The following is a 21,425-nucleotide window of genomic DNA, read 5'->3' on the forward strand; positions in this document are numbered from 1 at the left end:
TCTGTCTGTCTGTCTGACTGACTGACTGACTGACTGACTGGCTAACTGACTGACTAACTGGCTAACTGACTGACTGGCTAACTGACTGGCTGGCTGGCTGCTTATAGATCAGCTATTTTCTTAGCTCTGTTCCATAGCCTTCTATAAGGCTATGGAACAGAGCTACTATTTTCTTATAGAATCCTCAAATACTTTGGTCAGAATCTCTTTATCAAAAACATTATAATAACAAAAATAGCAACAACAAAACAGCTGATCTACAAACTCACAAAATATCATAACAATAAAGAAATGTAACGCATGTAGATCATAATTCTTACCTTATATAGAAATAGCGTCTATATAAAACCACACCCTTTATGTCACGTGACGTGACAGAGCATCCTCTGCGCTCATTGGCCAGACCGGGACCCTTTCTCTGTGCAGGTTGAACATCCGGTCTGGAGCGGATACGGAACAAGCTAGGCGTGTGAGCGTGTGATGCAGTGGGCGGGGCTTAGACCGGACGCGAGCGCCGCGCGGTGAATGATATCCCTCTCGCTGATTGGCTCGGGGCGGCTGTCGGTCCGCGGCGCTCTCTCCGCTGATTGGCCCCGCGGTGTGTTCGGCCCCGCGCGGTGACGCAGCACTTCCTCTTCCAGTGTTGCATTGTGCATTTCGTCTCGTGGAGAAACGCTCGAGCTGCAGATTAAAGATGATGGGCAGACCAGTCCTCGTGTTGAGTGAGTTTAATATCATTATTAATGTTATAAATACTATAAACTATTCATTATATTAACTTTGTGACATTCTGAACACTCCCTGTGTCACTGTATGGCTCTGGACGGCGATGCTAACATGCTATAAAGCTACATTATAGACCCTGCTCTGTCACCAGCATGACACGCCAAGCTAAGCTAAGCTAACGTGCTATGAAGCTTCACTATTTAAGTGTTGGCATGTTAGCTTAGCACGTTTAGAGTGGCTGTGTGCGCAGGTTAAGCCGGTTAGCTTTAGCTTTAGCCTGACAGACAAAACGGTCAGCTTAGAATGTTCCTGAACATTCTACATTCTGTCTATTATTTTTATTATTAGTAGTAGTAGTACAATTTACAATTTACAATGTAGACATTTAGCAGACGCTCTTAATCCAGAGCGACTTACATTAAGCAAGAACAAAAAAGCATGGGAATCCATCACATAAAAACATTTATCATGAAACATGCGTAAGCTAAGAAAGTAACTGTGGAATATCTATATAATGAAACTATACATATAAACTATACATCTATACTACTATGCTATACATATGTACTATGACGTGCTATGACTACATACAATGCAATTTTCTGTCTGTGGTGTTTGTGAGTTTGTTTGTGGTGTTATTATTTAGAATAGCTTGTTTAAGGTGGTTGTCTGTGGTGTGTTATCATTATGTGGTGTGCGTTTGGGAATTGTGCTCTGTGCAATGCAAATAATAGGCGAGTGCGCTCCGGTGCGCTATTTCTGAACACGCCTGTGGTTATGTAGGTTGTTTGTGAGCTTGTAGATCTGTTTGTGATCTTGTAGATATGTTGTCTGAGCTTGTAGATCTGTTTGTGAGCTTGTAGATCTGTTTGTGAGCTTGTAGATCTGTCTGTGAGCTTGTAGATCTGTTTGTGATCGTGTAGATATGTTGTCTGAGCTTGTAGATTTGTTTGTGAGCTTGTAGATATGTTGTCTGAGCTTGTAGATCTGTTTGTGAGCTTGTAGATCTGTTTGTGAGCTTGTAGATCTGTCTGTGAGCTTGTAGATCTGTTTGTGATCTTGCAGATTGTTTAAAGTTGTTTGTTTGTTTTCCAGGTCAGAATATGAAGAGAGAGTCTGGACGTAAAGTTCAGACTGGAAACATCTCTGCTGCCAAGGTACAACTATATATATATATATATATATATATACATACACTACTACCATAATACTATTAAGTAGGGATGTGCCGAAGAGACATTTTGGCCGATATCGATATGATCTTATTCTGTATTGAAAAATTATAATAATTGTCGTCTATTCTGAAAAATACCTGCACTGCAGGCTTTAATAGGCAAGTCAGATTTAACTTGAATAATAGTTATATTTAATATTGTGAGCTTGTAGATCTGTTCAAGCTGGTACCCAGCTGGTTTATCTTTAATGACAGATTAATCAGACCGATTAATTAATCGGTCTGATTGATGAATTGAACCGATGCAGATTAATCTAAAAAACAACTAAAATCTTGTACTACTATATACTAGGGCTGACCCAAAAAAATCGATTAATCGACGTTCAATCGATATGCACGGGAATCGATTTTTAAATTTTGAATCGAATAGTCATTAAAAAAAAGCGGCCGCTTTTGGTCCGCGAGACGGCCCCATTTGGTCCGCGAGCCATGCTTGCGCCTCGCAGCACCTCGCAACGCCTCCTCTTTCCCCGTGTTAACGACAAGGAAGTCAACTGAACAAGTGCAGCTGCAGTCCCAGGAGCCAGGGAAAATAAATCTAAAGTGTGGTTGCATTTTTAAATACCCTATTTGAATAAAGGTTGTAGGCTACACAAGAGTGAAAATGACCGCTGGGAAAATCCCTAACTGAGAGTGTAGGCAAGCGCACCACAGCTCAGTGGACATTAAATATAGGCTACCATGTTTGATAAGTCATATAAAAACATTACTTACACCCAAATTAAAGATATAAACGTCACAGATTATAGATCACTTGTAATTATAACAATCTGTTGAGTATTGCCTGAATTATGCCACTATAAAATCCCAACTTTTATCGATGCGCCATTGCTCAGTGCGCGCACCGAAAATTCAAAGATCTGCAATCTCATGCGCTGCGTTGTGCATATATGCTGAGTATAATGGCACGAATGAAACTAGGCCTATAGATTTATTTTGGCGATGCGGAGAATTGATTTTGCCGTTGCCAGCGATATCTTTTTTTCTTTTCTTGTCTGAAGACTGACCTGTTCCATCACTGTGAACTCCCATGCAGCAGAGAAGCTCCTACAGACCCAGACCAAAACACCTTTTCTCTTTGGCATTTAATTGCACCCGATCGTATTATTGTAATTATGTAGCCTATACTATTTGCCTGTGTTCTTTCTTTTAATTATGTTTTTTTTTTGTGCGCCGATGGTGATGCTCCACTTGTTTCAGCCTGTAGGCCTACAGCACTTTGGTCAGCTTTTATTGTTTTAAATGTGCTATATAAATAAAGTTTGATTTAGGCCTATATTGGAGCAGGTGCTGGCAAATAACTAATTACTGTAATGCCATGCAGTGAAGTTGCGCAAATGTCAACTCAATTAGCAAGCGGAGCTGCTCTCATGCACTCTGCACTGTCTGCAGCACAATGACTGCAGATCTCTTCTTAAAGTTGACTTATTATGGTTTACTTTCAACCATCGACCAACAGCGCATGCAGCATGACTATGAGGTAATTTAACTATGTGGGATTTCGGCATCGCATGTCGATAAAAAATGGGATTTCACTAGTGGCATTATTCAGGCAATACTCAACAGATTGTTATAATTCCAAGTGATCTATAATCTGTGAAGTTTATATTTTTTCCCATACGCACAGTCTCACAGTCACATTAACTTTATGATCAATCAAATCAACCGTGGTTGATTTTATTTCTGACAAGTGTCAGGCTTGAAGAGTTCATTCATGATACCGTTCGTTTGCAATTGACAGAAGAGTTTGGATTATATATATTTTTTTATTTGATGGAGATGTAATGCCGGCAAAACTTAACTAATTAATAATGATCACTATTATGGGTCCATAAAACATTTATTTGGCTCTTTTGAATGCATTAATTGCATACACTAACTAACCCTAACCCTTTGAATAACTATGATAATACTAAGTGGAAACATCTCTTTACGCTACGGAAATTAATTATATCTGCTGTCCGGAAGAAACCTCATAACTCCAAAATATACATTTTTAAGGAAATTAATAAACATCTTTCTGACGGACCGTGATAAGATCTACAAGCTCACCCCACGTCGTGTCTGTGTGGCGCTGTGAGCTTATAGATCTGCAGTTTTTCATCATGAGTTGTTTCTCTTGCAGACCATCGCTGATGTCATCAGGACGTGCCTGGGACCCAGAGCTATGATGAAGGTGAGCTGCAATTTTTTTTTAAATGTTTTGTAGTTAATTGAAAAAATGTCATGCACATGTTGTCCAGTGCATAGCCTACTGCAGGCCTGGTAGACTAGATCTAGAAGACATGTGTCCAGTGCATAGCCTACTGCAGGCCTGGTAGACTAGATTTAGAAGACATGTGTCCAGTGCATAGCCTACTGCAGGCCAGGTAGACTAGATTTAGAAGACATGTGTCCAGTGCATAGCCTACTGCAGACCTGGTTGACTAGATTTAGAAGACATGTGTCCAGTGCATAGCCTACTGCAGGCCTGGTAGACTAGATCTAGAAGACATGTGTCCAGTGCATAGCCTACTGCAGGCCTGGTTGACTAGATTTAGAAGACATGTGTCCAGTGCATAGCCTACTGCAGGCCTGGTTGACTAGATTTAGAAGACATGTGTCCAGTGCATAGCCTACTGCAGGCCTGGTAGACTAGATTTAGAAGACATGTGTCCAGTGCATAGCCTACTGCAGGCCTGGTTGACTAGATTTAGAAGACATGTGTCCAGTGCATAGCCTACTGCAGGCCTGGTAGACTAGATTTAGAAGACATGTGTCCAGTGCATAGCCTACTGCAGGCCTGGTTGACTAGATCTAGAAGACATGTGTCCAGTGCATAGCCTACTGCAGGCCTGGTAGACTAGATTTAGAAGACATGTGTCCAGTGCATAGCCTACTGCAGGCCTGGTTGACTAGATTTAGAAGACATGTGTCCAGTGCATAGCCTACTGCAGGCCTGGTAGACTAGATTTAGAAGACATGTGTCCAGTGCATAGCCTACTGCAGGCCTGGTTGACTAGATCTAGAAGACATGTGTCCAGTGCATAGCCTACTGCAGGCCTGGTAGACTAGATTTAGAAGACATGTGTCCAGTGCATAGCCTACTGCAGGCCTGGTAGACTAGATTTAGAAGACATGTGTCCAGTGCATAGCCTACTGCAGGCCTGGTAGACTAGATTTAGAAGACATGTGTCCAGTGCATAGCCTACTGCAGGCCTGGTAGACTAGATTTAGAAGACATGTGTCCAGTGCATAGCCTACTGCAGGCCTGGTAGACTAGATTTAGAAGACATGTGTCCAGTGCATAGCCTACTGCAGGCCTGGTTGACTAGATTTAGAAGACATGTGTCCAGTGCATACTGCAGGCCTGGTTGTGCTCTTGTTACTGAAATGGAGAAATCCCGTCATTCAACATGCATCTCTCTCTGTGGGGGAGAAGGACATCTTGCCCTGTCTCCTCGCTGCTAGTCTGGCATTACCAGACCGTTGAATGCTTTCATCATCCAGTCTGGAGCAACGGAAGATCTGTCATGAGTAAATATTAAAATATAAAGAGGAAGTGGAGCCTCCTCCCCACTGAGGATTCGTAGAGAAGGGCTAATTGTGGAAGATTTACACCAATTTACACCAATGTGATGGATGGATGGATGGATGAAGGGTAGATGGATGGAAGGGTAGAAGGGTAGATGGATGGATGGATGGATGGATGGATGGATGGATGGAAGGGTACGGACGGACCAATCATGTTTTTATTCCTCCCAGATGTTACTGGACCCGATGGGAGGCATCGTTATGACTAATGGATGGATGGATGGATGGATGGATGGATGGATGGATGGTAGATGGATGGATGGATGGATGGATGAAGGGTAGATGGATGGATGGATGGATGGATGAAGGGTAGATGGATGAAGGGTAGATGGATGGATGGATGGATGAATGGATGGATGGATGAAGGGTAGATGGATGGATGGATGGATGGATGAATGGATGGATGGATGAAGGGTAGATGGATGGATGGATGGATGGTAGATGGATGGTAGATGGATGGATGGATGGATGGATGGTAGATGGATGGATGGATGGATGGATGGATGAAGGGTAGATGGATGAAGGGTAGATGGATGGATGGATGGTAGATGGACGGACCAATCATGTTTTTATTCCTCCCAGATGTTACTGGACCCGATGGGAGGCATCGTTATGACTAACGATGGAAACGCCATCCTGAGAGAGGTACGCACGCACGCACACACACACACACATGCACACACACACACACACACATGCACACACACACATTTCGTCGACTAAAACTAAGACTAAATATAAAGGAATAGTAGTGGACACGAGGACCAGTATAAAAGACAAGTCGTTTTACACTCGGTTACTTGCTGAAAATAGCAGATCTACAAGCTCACAACGCGTCGCAAAGCGCGTAGATCGGCTATTTTCAGCATGTGTGAATTACGACTGCATCGAGGCCCGCCAAAATACCTTTTTGTTCGACTGTAAATGTAGTCTACGTGACTAAAATGTGACTGATTTTGTGTGCGTTTCTGTGTGTGTGGTGTCTCGGTGTGTGTGTGTGTGTGTGTGTGTGTGTGTAGATTCAGGTCCAGCATCCAGCAGCTAAGTCGATGATCGAGATCAGCAGAACTCAAGATGAGGAGGTTGGAGACGGAACCACTTCTGTGATCATACTGGGTCAGTTAACGAGTCAATTATATATGTTAATTACCTACCTATATGATGATCATACTGGGTCAGTTAACGAGTCAATTATATATGTTAATTACCTACCTATATGATGATCAGACTGGGTCAGTAACGAGTCAATTATATATTAATTCTGAGCTTCCCAGACCCAGGTTCACATCTCATCTACACATGCCGTAAAGTGAACTGACAGCCACAGGTCTGCTCTGTTCTGAGCGGTGAGCGCTCTTCTCTTCTCGTGAAGAAAGCAGGACAGATCGTTGTCAAATAAATCCCGCCGTTATTCATACTATATTTATTCCCCGACCCGACATTAAAATACGGAACAACGTGCGTCCCGTATCAGTTCCTTACGGGGCTCGTGACAGGCTGCAGACACTTGAGAGTTGGGACTAGCGGCTAGCCGATAGCGCCGCTGCTCCTTCAGTTTCGTTGTTTACAAAATAAAGTTTATTTTTTATTATTGGGATTTGATCATTGATGCAAATTCTAAACATATGGATGCAGCTGCAGAAGTTGTGTTGCTTAAAGGAATGCATAGTTGCGTTCTCCTCAACTGCTGCGCAGCAACAACAGAAATATTAAAATAGTGTTGAATCATTTATTTCGGCGATAAATCTATCTGTCTGAGGTCATTTTAGCCGTTTTCTTTTCTCTTGGACACACTCTTGGAATGGGAAATAGAGGGCGGAAATGTTTTTGTATAACTTTGTAATACTAATGTTTGTGCGAAACTACGAAACACTTAAACAGTAAGTTTTCAAGTGTTGCATTTTGGGTTTTGAGCTTCCCTTTTTGATGTCTATTAATCAAGTGAAGTCACCTTAATTCAAGTGGCAGATGCCAAAAATTGTTTTTAACCCATTCTGAACGGGAACCCATTTTGGTGTTGGCATCATGTTATACTTTACCTATTGAAAAATAGCAGATCAACAAGCTCATATCGAGCTCGATACGAGCTTGTAGGTCTGCTATTTTTTTTTAAATCGAAGAACGACTGACATTTTTAGAATCTGATCTCAGGTCAGAACGGGTTAATCAGACCAGTGTGTGTCCAGTGGAAACCTCGCATGAATCTGATCTCAGGTCAGAATGGGTTAAATAATTTAAATTATATTTTGGGGGCATGTCATGTGGTCTACCTGCACAGCCTGTGTGATCTACTGGTAGATCCCCTGATATACAGTATATATTGTAGTATAATGTGTATATATATTTCAGCTGTCAGTTAGTAGCAGAGCAGTTCCTGGAACAACAGATGCATCCCACAGTGATGTGTAGTATATATTATAGTATATATTGTAATATAATGTGTATATATGTATATATTTCAGCTGGAGAGATGCTGTCTGTAGCAGAGCAGTTCCTGGAACAACAGATGCATCCCACAGTGATGTGTAGTATATATTATAGTATATATTGTAGTATAATGTGTATATATGTATATATTTCAGCTGGAGAGATGCTGTCTGTAGCAGAGCAGTTCCTGGAACAACAGATGCATCCCACAGTGATCATCAGTGCTTACAGACAGGCTCTGGATGACATGTTGGAGATGCTGAAGGAAGTCAGGTACACACACACACACACACACACACACACACACACACACACACACACACACACACACACACACACCAATACATCGTCAGGCTCTAGATAGAGCCATGATGCTACAGATCATTATCATATTTAATTAACCGGGGGCCACATGCACCTTCACTTTACACATTGAGTACGCCGACTGCCTTCAAAATATAGGCTATAGAATACCGGAGGTGTCTGATCGCTTTTACTTTGAAAGCCATGAACCGGAAACACTTTCCTAAAAAAGTTGACTTTACAAAGTGACCTCAACATCCCCGATCATCTTAATATATTGTTTTACGCTCCAAAAAGCGTTCATATTTTGCGGGAGAGACGGATGAGGAGCAGAAAATAAGCGCCAGCATATCGCTCTATTCATCACCACGGAGAGCGCCCTGGATTAGGAGCTACGAGTCATTCTTTCCGTCTCGCTAACGTGGGAGTCAATAATAAGCTAATAGTTGCACTGAGCGTTAGCATACGGCAAGCGAAAAGCGAAATGCCAAAAAAATAAATAGGAAAAATTCTGAATATTAATATCTCGCCCCGCATCGCTGGGATGTCGCTAGGACGTCCTCAGACGTCCTTAGAACTCTACTCTACTCTATCCTATGACGTTCTCAGGCGTCCTACGTGCTGATAGTGTTAATGTGGCCCTCAGGTTAATGTCAGAATACTGATGGTTTCAGCTGTTCACAATTCCACAATTTTCAGGATTCCAATTCAAAAATTGCAAAAAAAATAATTCAAGATTTCAATTCGAATATAGCAAAAAATAGCCCATCTACAAGCTCAAAACGTGTCACATTGCGACGCGTTTTGAGCTTGTAGATCGTCTATTTTTGCTACAACAGAAATACATGGCCCTAGGGAGTGAGTATGGAAATATAATGGCCCTCTCCATCGTCAAAGTTGCCCACCCCCGCTCCAGATCATTAACATATTAATTATCATATTTAATGTACAGTACTCCAGTAGACATGATGCTCCAGATCATTAACATATTAATTATCATATCATAATGTACAGTACTCCAGTAGACATGATGCTCCAGATCATTAACATATTAATTATCATATCATAATGTTACAGTACTCCAGTAGACATCAACGACAGATCATTAACATATTAATTATCATATCATAATGTTACAGTACTCCAGTAGACATCAACGACAGATCATTAACATATTAATTATCATATTTAATGTACAGTACTCCAGTAGACATCAACGACAGATCATTAACATATTAATTACCATATCATAATGTTACAGTACTCCAGTAGACATCAACGACAGATCATTAACATATTAATTATCATATCATAATGTTACAGTACTCCAGTAGACATCAACGACAGATCATTAACATATTAATAATCATATTTAATGTTACAGTACTCCAGTAGACATGATGCTCCAGATCATTAACATATTAATTATCATAATGTTACAGTACTCCAGTAGACATCAACGACAGAGCCATGATGCTCCAGATCATTAACTCGGCCATCAACACCAAGGCTCTGAGCCGCTGGTCTACGCTGATGTGTAACATCGCTCTGGACGCCGTGAAGACGGTGGAGATGGAGGAGAACGGACGCAAGGAGATCAACATCAAGTGTTACGCCAAGGTGGAGAAGGTACGCTCTCTCTCTCTCTGTGGGTGTCTCTCTACCAAGGAGATCAACATCAATGTTACGCCAAGGTGGAGAAGGTACGCTCTCTCTCTCTGTGGGTGTCTCTCTACCAGGTTCCAGGGGGAATCATAGAAGACTCCATTAATCTCTCTCTCTCTCTCTCTCTGTCTGTGGGTGTCTCTCTACCAGGTTCCAGGGGGAATCATAGAAGACTCCATTAATCTCTCTCTCTCTCTCTCTGCGGGTGTCTCTCTACCAGGTTCCAGGGGGACTCATAGAAGACTACATTAATCTCTCTCTCTCTTTCTCTCTCTGTGGGTGTCTCTCTACCAGGTTCCAGGGGGACTCATAGAAGACTACATTAATCTCTCTCTCTCTTTCTCTCTCTGTGGGTGTCTCTCTACCAGGTTCCAGGGGGACTCATAGAAGACTACATTAATCTCTCTCTCTCTCTCTCTGTGGGTGTCTCTCTACCAGGTTCCAGGGGGACTCATAGAAGACTACATTAATCTCTCTCTCTCTTTCTCTCTCTGTGGGTGTGTCTCTACCAGGTTCCAGGGGGAATCATAGAAGACTCCATTAATCTCTCTCTCTCTCTCTCTCTCTGTGGGTGTCTCTCTACCAGGTTCCAGGCAAGGACTGTCTAAAGAGGACAAGACGCGAAGACCGTAAGGGCGCCGCCATGTTGCTCACATGGTGCTCCATGGAAGGACAGGAACATGCGCAGTGGGCTTTATGCAGCCAACACTTCCTCCTTCAGCTTCCTTGGTCTCAACTGTGCATGTTTCTTTCCTTCCATGGAGCACCATGTGAGCAACATGGTGGCGCCCTTACGGTCTTCGCGTCTTGTCCTCTTTAGACAGTCCTTGGTTCCAGGGGGAATCATAGAAGACTCCATTAATCTCTCTCTCTCTCTCTCTCTCTGCGGGTGTCTCTCTACCAGGTTCCAGGGGGACTCATAGAAGACTCCATTAATCTCTCTCTCTCTCTCTCTCTCTCTGTGGGTGTCTCTCTACCAGGTTCCAGGGGGAATCATAGAAGACTCCATTAATCTCTCTCTCTCTCTCTCTCTCTCTGTGGGTGTCTCTCTACCAGGTTCCAGGGGGAATCATAGACTCCATTAATCTCTCTCTCTCTCTCTGTGGGTGTCTCTCTACCAGGTTCCAGGGGGAATCATAGAAGACTCCATTAATCTCTCTCTCTCTCTCTGTCTGTGGGTGTCTCTCTACCAGGTTCCAGGGGGAATCATAGAAGACTCCATTAATGTCTCTCTCTCTCTCTCTCTCTCTCTCTCTCTCTCTCTCTCTCTGTCTGTGGGTGTCTCTCTACCAGGTTCCAGGGGGAATCATAGAGGACTCCATGGTCCTAAAGGGAGTCATGGTCAATAAGGATGTGACTCACGCCAGGATGAGACGCCTCATCAAAGACCCTCGAATCATCCTGTTGGACTGTTCTCTGGAGTACAAGAAAGGAGAGAGCCAGGTACTTATAGATCTGATAAATATACAATCATCCTGTTGGACTGTTCTCTGGAGTACAAGAAAGGAGAGAGCCAGGTACTTATAGATCTGATAAATATAGAATCATCCTGTTGGACTGTTCTCTGGAGTACAAGAAAGGAGAGAGCCAGGTACTTATAGATCTGATAAATATACAATCATCCTGTTGGACTGTTCTCTGGAGTACAAGAAAGGAGAGAGCCAGGTACTTATAGATCTGATAAATATAGAATCATCCTGTTGGACTGTTCTCTGGAGTACAAGAAAGGAGAGAGCCAGGTACTTATAGATCTGATAAATATACAATCATCCTGTTGGACTGTTCTCTGGAGTACAAGAAAGGAGAGAGCCAGGTACTTATAGATCTGATAAATATAGAATCATCCTGTTGGACTGTTCTCTGGAGTACAAGAAAGGAGAGAGCCAGGTACTTATAGATCTGATAAATATATACACACGCATACATCGTTCTTTCCCTTTGCATTCTGCACCGGATCGCATTGCTCTTCATTAAGAACCTAACTAACCTAACTGTGTGTGGCTTTCAAAAGCTGTGTCCCACTAATTGTGTGTGTGTGTGTGTGTGTGTGTGTGTGTGTGGGGTGTAGACGGACATTGAGATCACCAAGGAGGAAGACTTTGCGAGGATTCTTCAGATGGAGGAAGAATTTATCCAGAACATGTGTGAAGAAATCATTAGACTGAAACCTGACCTGATCTTCACTGAGAAGGGCATCTCTGGTACGAATATGTCTGTCTGTCTAATGTACCTTTATGTAAGGGATAATGTCTGGCTAGCTGGTCGTTGTAGGAAGATAATTCACCTCCTTTATGTAAGGGATAATGTCTGGCTAGCTGGTCGTTGTAGGGAGATAATTCACCTCCTTTATGTAAGGGATAATGTCTGGCTAGCTGGTCGTTGTAGGGAGATAATTCACCTCCTTTATGTAAGGGATAATGTCTGGCTAGGTGGTCGTTGTAGGGAGATAATTCACCTCCTTTATGTAAGGGATAATGTCTGGCTAGCTGGTCGTTGTAGGGAGATAATTCACCTCCTTTATGTAAGGGATAATGTCTGGCTATAGGTGGTCGTTGTAGGAGATAATTCACCTCCTTTATGTAAGGGATAATGTCTGGCTATAGGTGGTCGTTGTAGGAGATAATTCACCTCCTTTATGTAAGGGATAATGTCTGGCTAGGTGGTCGTTGTAGGGAGATAATTCACCTCCTTTATGTAAGGGATAATGTCTGGCTAGGTGGTCGTTGTAGGAGATAATTCACCTCCTTTATGTAAGGGATAATGTCTGGCTATAGGTGGTCGTTGTAGGAGATAATTCACCTCCTTTATGTAAGGGATAATGTCTGGCTAGGTGGTCGTTGTAGGGAGATAATTCACCTCCTTTATGTAAGGGATAATGTCTGGCTAGGTGGTCGTTGTAGGGAGATAATTCACCTCCTATATGTAAGGGATAATGTCAGCAGCCAATTACAGATAATCTTGGGGTTCCTTGACATGAAAATGTTTGAGAACGACTGATGTAGAATAATGAGGGTCAGGATTTAGAAGGCATTTGTAGAATCGTCCTCGGGTCTAAATGGGTTAATAGAACGACCCTGGTTGTGGTTCGAACTTCAAAGGCAAACGTTACCATTCTGACAAACCTGTTTTAACTGTCTCTCTCCATCTGTGTCTGTCTGTCTGTCTCTCCGTCTGTCTCTCTGCCTGTCTCTCCGTCTGTCTCTCTGTGTCTGTCTGTCTGTCAGACCTGGCTCAACACTACCTCATGAAGGCTAACATCACAGCCATCCGCCGTGTGAGGAAGACCGACAACAACCGCATAGCCAGGTACATGCACACACGCACGCACGCGCACATTCTATGATCCTATAGTTTACTGTCTCTGCATTCTATGATCCTATAGTTTACTGTCTCTCTGCATTCTATTATCCTATAGTTTACTGTCTCTCTGCATTCTATGATCCTATAGTTTACTGTCTCTCTGCATTCTATGATCCTATAGTTTACTGTCTCTCTGCATTCTATGATCCTATAGTTTACTGTCTCTGCATTCTATGATCCTATAGTTTACTGTCTCTCTGCATTCTATGATCCTATAGTTTACTGTCTCTCTGCATTCTGTGATCCTATAGTTTACTGTCTCTCTGCATTCTATGATCCTATAGTTTACTGTCTCTCTGCATTCTATGATCCTATAGTTTACTGTCTCTCTGCATCCTATGATCCTATAGTTTACTGTCTCTCTGCATTCTATGATCCTATAGTTTACTGTCTCTCTGCATTCTGTGATCCTATAGTTTACTGTCTCTCTGCATTATATGAGGCTATAGTTTACTGTCTCTCTGCATTCTATGATCCTATAGTTTACTGTCTCTCTGCATTCTGTGATCCTATAGTTTACTGTCTCTCTGCATTCTATGATCCTATAGTTTACTGTCTCTCTGCATTCTATGATCCTATAGTTTACGGTCTCCCTGCATTCTATGATCCTATAGTTTACTGTCTCTCTGCATTCTATGATCCTATAGTTTACTGTCTCTCTGCATTCTATGATCCTATAGTTTACTGTCTCTCTGCATTCTATGATCCTATAGTTTACTGAGACACTACACTGTCTCTCTGCATTCTGTGATCCTATAGTTTACTGTCTCTGCATTCTATGATCCTATAGTTTACTGTCTCTCTGCATTCTATGATCCTATAGTTTACTGTCTCTCTGCATTCTATGATACTATAGTTTACTGTGTCTGCATTCTATGATCCTATAGTTTACTGAGACGCTACACTGTCTCTCTGCACTCTATGATACTATAGTTTACTGTCTCTCTGCATTCTATGATCCTATAGTTTACTGTCTCTCTGCATTCTATGATCCTATAGTTTATTGTCTCTGCATTCTATGATCCTATAGTTCACTGAGACGCTACACTGTCTCTCTGCATTCTATGTTCTTAACGTGTTTAAATAGATTACATGTCTCTCTCCGTGTCTCAGGGCGTGTGGAGCGCGCATCGCCAGCCGTACAGACGAGCTTCGTGAGGAAGACGTGGGCACGGGGGCGGGGCTCTTCGAGGTGAAGAAGATCGGAGACGAGTATTTCACCTTCGTCACCGAATGCAAGGACCCGAAAGCCTGTACCATCCTACTGAGAGGAGCCAGCAAGGAGATACTGGCTGTAAGGATCCATTTATACCTTTAACATCGTCATACTATGACGGAAGCATTTATATTTTACTCGTGATCAGAGCTTCCGTTGCTCCAGACTGTATGACGGAAGCATTTATATTTTACTCATGATAAGAGCTTCCGTTGCTCCAGACTGTACGACGGAAGCATTTATATTTTACTCATGATCAGAGCTTCCGTTGCTCCAGACTGTATGACGGAAGCATTTATATTTTACTCATGATCAGAGCTTCCGTTGCTCCAGACTGTACGACGGAAGCATTTATATTTTACTCATGATCAGAGCTTCCGTTGCTCCAGACTGTACGACGGAAGCATTTATATTTTACTCATGATCAGAGCTTCCGTTGCTCCAGACTGTACGACGGAAGCATTTATATTTTACTCGTGATCAGAGCTTCCGTTGCTCCAGACTGTACGAAGGAAGCATTTATATGATCAGAGCTTCCGTTGCTCCAGACTGTACGACGGAAGCATTTATATTTTACTCGTGATCAGAGCTTCCGTTGCTCCAGACTGTACGACGGAAGCATTTATATTTTACTCGTGATCAGAGCTTCCGTTGCTCCCGACTGTATGACGGAAGCATTTATATTTTACTCGTGATCAGAGCTTCCGTTGCTCCCGACTGTATGACGGAAGCATTTATATTTTACTCGTGATCAGAGCTTCCGTTGCTCCAGACTGTACGACGGAAGCATTTATATTTTACTCGTGATCAGAGCTTCCGTTGCTCCAGACTGTACGACGGAAGCATTTATATTTTACTCGTGATCATTTTAGGCTGTCTTATTTTTTTATGTGCATACTACTTAATGTGATTTATTTTTTCAAAGAGCAGAGAGCAGCCCAGGCAGAAAACTTACTATGTGCTCTTCTATAGATACCTCAATAAAAATAAATAGTTATTAAGTCGAAAAACAACCACTCGGAAACAACGTGTGATATCACTTATGTCTTCTTTCATATTCCTGAACCAATTATATGACAAAGCTCGCAATCGTTCATGTATAATGTTTGTTATGAGCTGGTCCAGCCGGCTCCATTCACTGCCATGTATTCATTGCACTTCCTGTGTGAGTTCAAGGACTGTCTAAAGAGGACAAGAAGCGAAGACCGTACGGGTGACGCCATGTTGCTCACATGGTGCTCCATGGAAGGAAAGAAACATGCGCAGTTGCAGACCAAGGAAGCTGAACGCGGAAGTGTTGGCTGCATAAAGCCCACTGTGCATGTTCCTGTCCTTCCATGGAGCACCATGTGAGCAACATGGCGGCGCCCTTACGGTCTTCGCTTCCCGTCCTCTTTATACAGTCCTTGTGTGAGTTTGGCTCCCATGAAAGTGTCCATGAAAGTGTCATGGCGCAGCCCAGTCACGTGACCACTTCACTTCCTTCTAAGAGCTTCCTTGGTGAGCACCAGGACCCTGAAATGGACCCTGACTGTGTGTGTGTGTGTGTGTGTGTGTGTGTGTGTGTGTGTGTGTGTGTGTGTGTGTGTGTGTGTGTGTGTGTGTGTGTGTGTGTGTGTGTGTGTGTGTACACAGGAAGTGGAGCGTAACCTGCAGGATGCCATGCTGGTGTGTCGTAACGTCCTGTTGGAGCCCTTCCTGCTTCCTGGGGGCGGAGCCGTGGAGATGGGCGTGTCCAAACGCCTCATGGAGCGCTCGCGGGCGTTGACGGGCGTGGCCCAGTGGCCGTACCGCGCCGTGGCCACCGCCCTGGAGGTCATCCCCAGGACGCTCATCCAGAACTGTGGAGCGAGTACTATACGAGTACTCACTGCTCTGAGGGTACTTATACTCTAATAATACTTATGAATATACCTAGTACTATACGAGTACTCACTGCTCTGAGGGTACTTATACTCTAATAATACTTATGAATATACCTAGTACTATACGAGTACTCACTGCTCTGAGGGTACTTATACTCTAATAATACTTATGAATATACCTAGTACTATACGAGTACTCACTGCTCTGAGGGTACTTATACTCTAATAATACTTAGGAATATACCTAGAGGTCCCCCCACACACATCTACTGCTGTTGTCCTGAGACGTCCCCTTATCGTTCACTAAACTCACCCCACACACATCTACTGCTGTTGTCCTGAGACGTCCCCTTATCGTTCACTAAACTCACCCCACACACACACAGCTACTGCTGTTGTCCTGAGACGTCCCCTTATCGTTCACTAAACTCACCCCACACACACACAGCTACTGCTGTTGTCCTGTGACGTCCCCTTATCGTTCACTAAACTCACCCCACACACACACACACAGCTACTGCTGTTGTCCTGAGACGTCCCCTTATCGTTCACTAAACTCACCCCACACACAGCTACTGCTGTTGTCCTGAGACGTCCCCTTATCATTCACTAAACTCACCCCACACACACAGCTACTGCTGTTGTCCTGAGACGTCCCCTTATCGTTCACTAAACTCACCCCACACACACACAGCTACTGCTGTTGTCCTGAGACGTCCCCTTATCGTTCACTAAACTCACCACACACAGCTACTGCTGTTGTCCTGAGACGTCCCCTTATCATTCACTAAACTCACCCCACACACACACACAGCTACTGCTGTTGTCCTGAGACGTCCCCTTATCATTCACTAAACTCACCCCACACACACAGCTACTGCTGTTGTCCTGAGACGTCCCCTTATCGTTCACTAAACTCACCCCACACACACACAGCTACTGCTGTTGTCCTGAGACGTCCCCTTATCGTTCACTAAACTCACCCCACACACACACAGCTACTGCTGTTGTCCTGAGACGTCCCCTTATCGTTCACTAAACTCACCCCACACACACACACACAGCTACTGCTGTTGTCCTGAGACGTCCCCTTATCGTTCACTAAACTCACCCCACACAGCTACTGCTGTTGTCCTGTGACGTCCCCTTATCGTTCACTAAACTCACCCCACACACACAGCTACTGCTGTTGTCCTGCGACGTCCCAAGTGTATATTATTACAGCAATAAGCCACTAGAGGTGTCAGGGTATATTACTGTGTTTTCAGGCTATATTGTATTAGTATAAACTGTGTATATCACTGTTTTCAGGTTTTATACATGGATATATAGATATTATTAACTGTATATCACTGTTTTCAGGCCAAACACACCCAGGAAGGCTTCACCTCTTGGGGGGTGAACGGTGAGACAGGAGCTCTGGCTGACATGACCCAGATGGGGATCTGGGAACCTCTGTCTGTCAAAGCACAGATCTACAAGACCGCTGTGGAGGTACCTGTCTGTCTGTCTGCCTGTCTGTCTCAGTGTTTTCATTACCTGTTTTTACCTCTAGTTTGATGTATTTGTGACCGTTTCTGAGTCATTGAAGTTTTCTTAATATGTCCATTTGAATCGTAGCTTCAAATGGACGCATTTGTTGTTCAGTTTGACCCTCCAGTTTTGGATATATGGCTTATAGAGTAATATGTCTGGCAGAGAAACAGCGAGTTGAGAAAACAGGCTTGAAAGGTTCACTTCTGTGGTCTCTAACATTACACTATAGCTACATGTTTAAGCATTTATTTCATATTTACATGTCTTCTGTGGTCTCTAACATTACACCTAGCTACATGTTTAAGCATTCATTTAACATCTGTGTTGCGACCGCCTCCTGTATTTACAGCCAATGAGAGCACTGTATCGATAGATGATCAGATGAAAATAATAAATATATAGAACCTTTATTCCTCGGGTAAATCCCTGTCCTGTGTGGTAAATGGTAGCAGAGAGAGAGTGTCGGTCACGGGTCTCGCGCTTGTATGGCACCCTGCACATACTATGTCAAAATGAATTGTAATGAAAAACAAACGGTGTAGTCTACTGTATATTATGTATCCAGTCTGGATCGCATCTGGGTGAACTCTTGCAGTGTGTGATGCCTAGTCGGCGACCAATCGTTTAGTGTGAAAGCCGACACGGATATAATGACAGTCGATTTAAAAAAAAAAAGACTGAGACTGCAGTGTGAAATACATAACGATCTGATCACCCACCGACAACTTTAACACTCCTACAGTGTGTAGGGGCCATTGCAGTGAGAACTACAGACTCCCAATCTGAACTATGGAATGAACTTCCCATTGCAGTCAGAACTACAGACTCCCAATCTAAATTATGGAATGAACTTCCCATTGCAGTGAGAACTACAGACTCACTCCCAATCTAAACTATGGAATGAACTTCCCATTGCAGTGAGAACTACAGACTCACTCCCAATCTAAACTATGGAATGAACTTCCCATTGCAGTCAGAACTACAGACTCACTCCCAATCTAAACTATGGAATGAACTTCCCATTGCAGTCAGAACTACAGACTCACTCCCAATCTAAACTATGGAATGAACTTCCCATTGCAGTCAGAACTACAGACTCACTCCCAATCTAAACTATGGAATGAACTTCCCATTGCAGTTAGAACTACAGACTCACTCCCAATCTAAACTATGGAATGAACTTCCCATTACAGTCAGAACTACAGACTCACTCCCAATCTTCCACCGTAATCTGAAAACCTCCTCAGACTCCATCTTAGCCTGTAGCACTTGCCCTAGCCTTGACGACCTTGCAGGCGTATGCAAAGGCTCAATTTATGTAACTTGGATAGCATTTTATGTAGACATAGCACTCTATAGTGTATACGCATAGTTTCATTATATAGATATTCTATTGTTAGATGGATGTTAGGTTATTGGCTTACTAATGATTCATGACTTTCTATGTATGTGATGTATTACCATGTGGTGGTCTTGCTTACTGTAAATCGTTCTGGATTAAGAGTGTCTGATAAATGACTACAATGTCTATGAACATACCGCTATATGTGCCACAGAATAGCCTCGACAACTACTTGTTACCTTAACCGTCAACTGAGTGAACAACTCACAGAAACAAATTAACACATTTCTCTATTTAATTTAATTTGGACCCAAATAATTCATTAATGTGGTTATTATTAATATGCCAGAACATGCTCACACTGTTTTCAGGACAAACTGCAAAAAACAAAACGACCAGATAAACGTTCAAATCACATCTATACTTTCCTCTCGATATGACATCAGGGATGACATGTTTAATCTCTTTCAGACGGCCATCTTGCTGCTTCGCATCGATGACATCGTCTCTGGACACAAGAAGAAAGGAGGAGACGAGCAGACTGGAGGAGGAATGGGAGCCGAGTAGAATTATTCTGACCCTAAATCTGACCCCTGTTCACACCTGTAGAAACGATATAACATCTACACCTGTTCACACCTGTAGAAACGATATAACATCTACACCTGGACACCTGTAGTCAGACCATGAAAGCGTTTGTTTGTAGGAAGCGTTTAAAGAAAATGATGAGGTGTTGCATCGTGTTGTTGAAATGAACGTCAACGTTAAGGCATCCTACCTGTTAAAGTTAAACTGTCTTTACCGTAATAATTAATCTCTCATTGTTACTGAACTGTTGCTTCTGCTTATTGTAATATTTCTGGTTTGCTATTAAAGTCTTTGTTCACGTCAACTTTATCCGTTTGTTTTTTATTACTAATCTTCGTTTGGTTCTAGATAGAGATGTCCCGAAGTATCGGATCGACCCTTGTCATATCTGGTCATATCGGTGAATATGCCAGTCTAACCAGCGATCCGACACAGTGTTAAGGACGGGGATTACACTGGCAGGTAAATACAATGTTGGAGTTGTGGAGTTTGCTTTGGAGTTACCCAACTGGAAGTTCACATTGTAGTTAGAAGTCTGCTATAAACCAGATATAAAGCTCGATAGCTATGAACACAACACCAGATGTATAGCTATAAACAACATGAGATGTATAGACCCTGGTATCGGTATTCTGTATCGTATCGTCCATTCTCATGTTAGAATGTTTTGCAACTGTTTCTCTTCCTGTGGTTCGTTGGCTCTGAACAGATGCATATCAGATCTACAAGCTCAATGTGCTGCAGTGTGATCCTATGCGCTGGCATAGATAAGATCTACAAGCTCACAACGTGATCCTAGGATAGGTGGTGTAGCAAAAACTTTGGCACAACATTTGTAATAGAATTATACCATTCTATGTTCTATGCTTTATTGTTGCTACACTGTCTGACTGGGCATTGTTGCACATAGGAGTAAGAGACTCATTGCACTGAATTGTTATATTCCTGGAAATTGGGTTCTGGAAATGTTTTATAAATTCATTGGTAAAAAATGTGGGATTCCTGTGAAGCGATCATACTGCCCTTAGCTTCTTTGATCTGTGTTTATTACTGCGATTGAATGTTTAATTGTGTATCTTAGTTTTATCCATTGTTTTATTGTCTAATTGTCTACCACATTAGTAGATTAGTGTAATGTTTTTTTAACTTGTAGTCGGCTCAATGAATGAACTGGTTGGTGGTGACGTGTAATATTTCACTACTACACCCATAGGTGTCCCTGACAGACTTATCAAAGTTGTTTCATGTTTACATGTTTGTTCTATATCTTTTTTTGATAGCTTAATTGTGACTAGTCTGGTGTTTATAAGAAAATTATACCATGCTTCTTTCTCTGTTGGTGTCAACAAACAAAATAAACAACAAGCAGTCTAAATTACAAAGGGTTCAATCTATGAACTATAATAACCCTCAGGAAGGAAACAATTAACTATTATTCAGTTTAAATAATGGCCCTTTTTAAGTTATTTCGAGTACATTGTGTGGTCTGTTATAGTTTCATTTTATAGATATATATTTTGAACCCTATTTTCAAATATAACTTTCCTCAACTCGACTACAAAAGGTAAAGTAATTTCAGGCAGCCAGGGA

The 21,425-nt window shown here is 42.5% G+C and overlaps 1 protein-coding gene across 1 annotated transcript; it reads left to right on the plus strand.

Moving 5' to 3' along the window:
- The first annotated feature begins 628 nt into the window (after positions 1-628).
- Positions 629-20,139, plus strand: cct3 (chaperonin containing TCP1, subunit 3 (gamma)). The gene is made up of 14 exons (XM_083761601.1): positions 629-722; positions 1,822-1,883; positions 4,086-4,136; positions 6,116-6,178; positions 6,553-6,649; positions 8,116-8,233; positions 9,706-9,892; positions 11,222-11,371; positions 11,997-12,129; positions 13,153-13,234; positions 14,402-14,582; positions 16,140-16,385; positions 17,732-17,863; positions 19,719-20,139. The coding sequence occupies exons 1-14, from the start codon at positions 695-697 to the stop codon at positions 19,812-19,814; spliced, it is 1,626 nt and encodes a 541-aa protein (XP_083617727.1). The 5' UTR covers positions 629-694; the 3' UTR covers positions 19,815-20,139.
- The last annotated feature ends 1,286 nt before the right edge of the window (positions 20,140-21,425 follow it).

Source organism: Protomyctophum parallelum (assembly GCF_964188405.1).
Source record: "Protomyctophum parallelum genome assembly, chromosome: 3".
Lineage (NCBI taxonomy): Eukaryota > Metazoa > Chordata > Actinopteri > Myctophiformes > Myctophidae > Protomyctophum > Protomyctophum parallelum.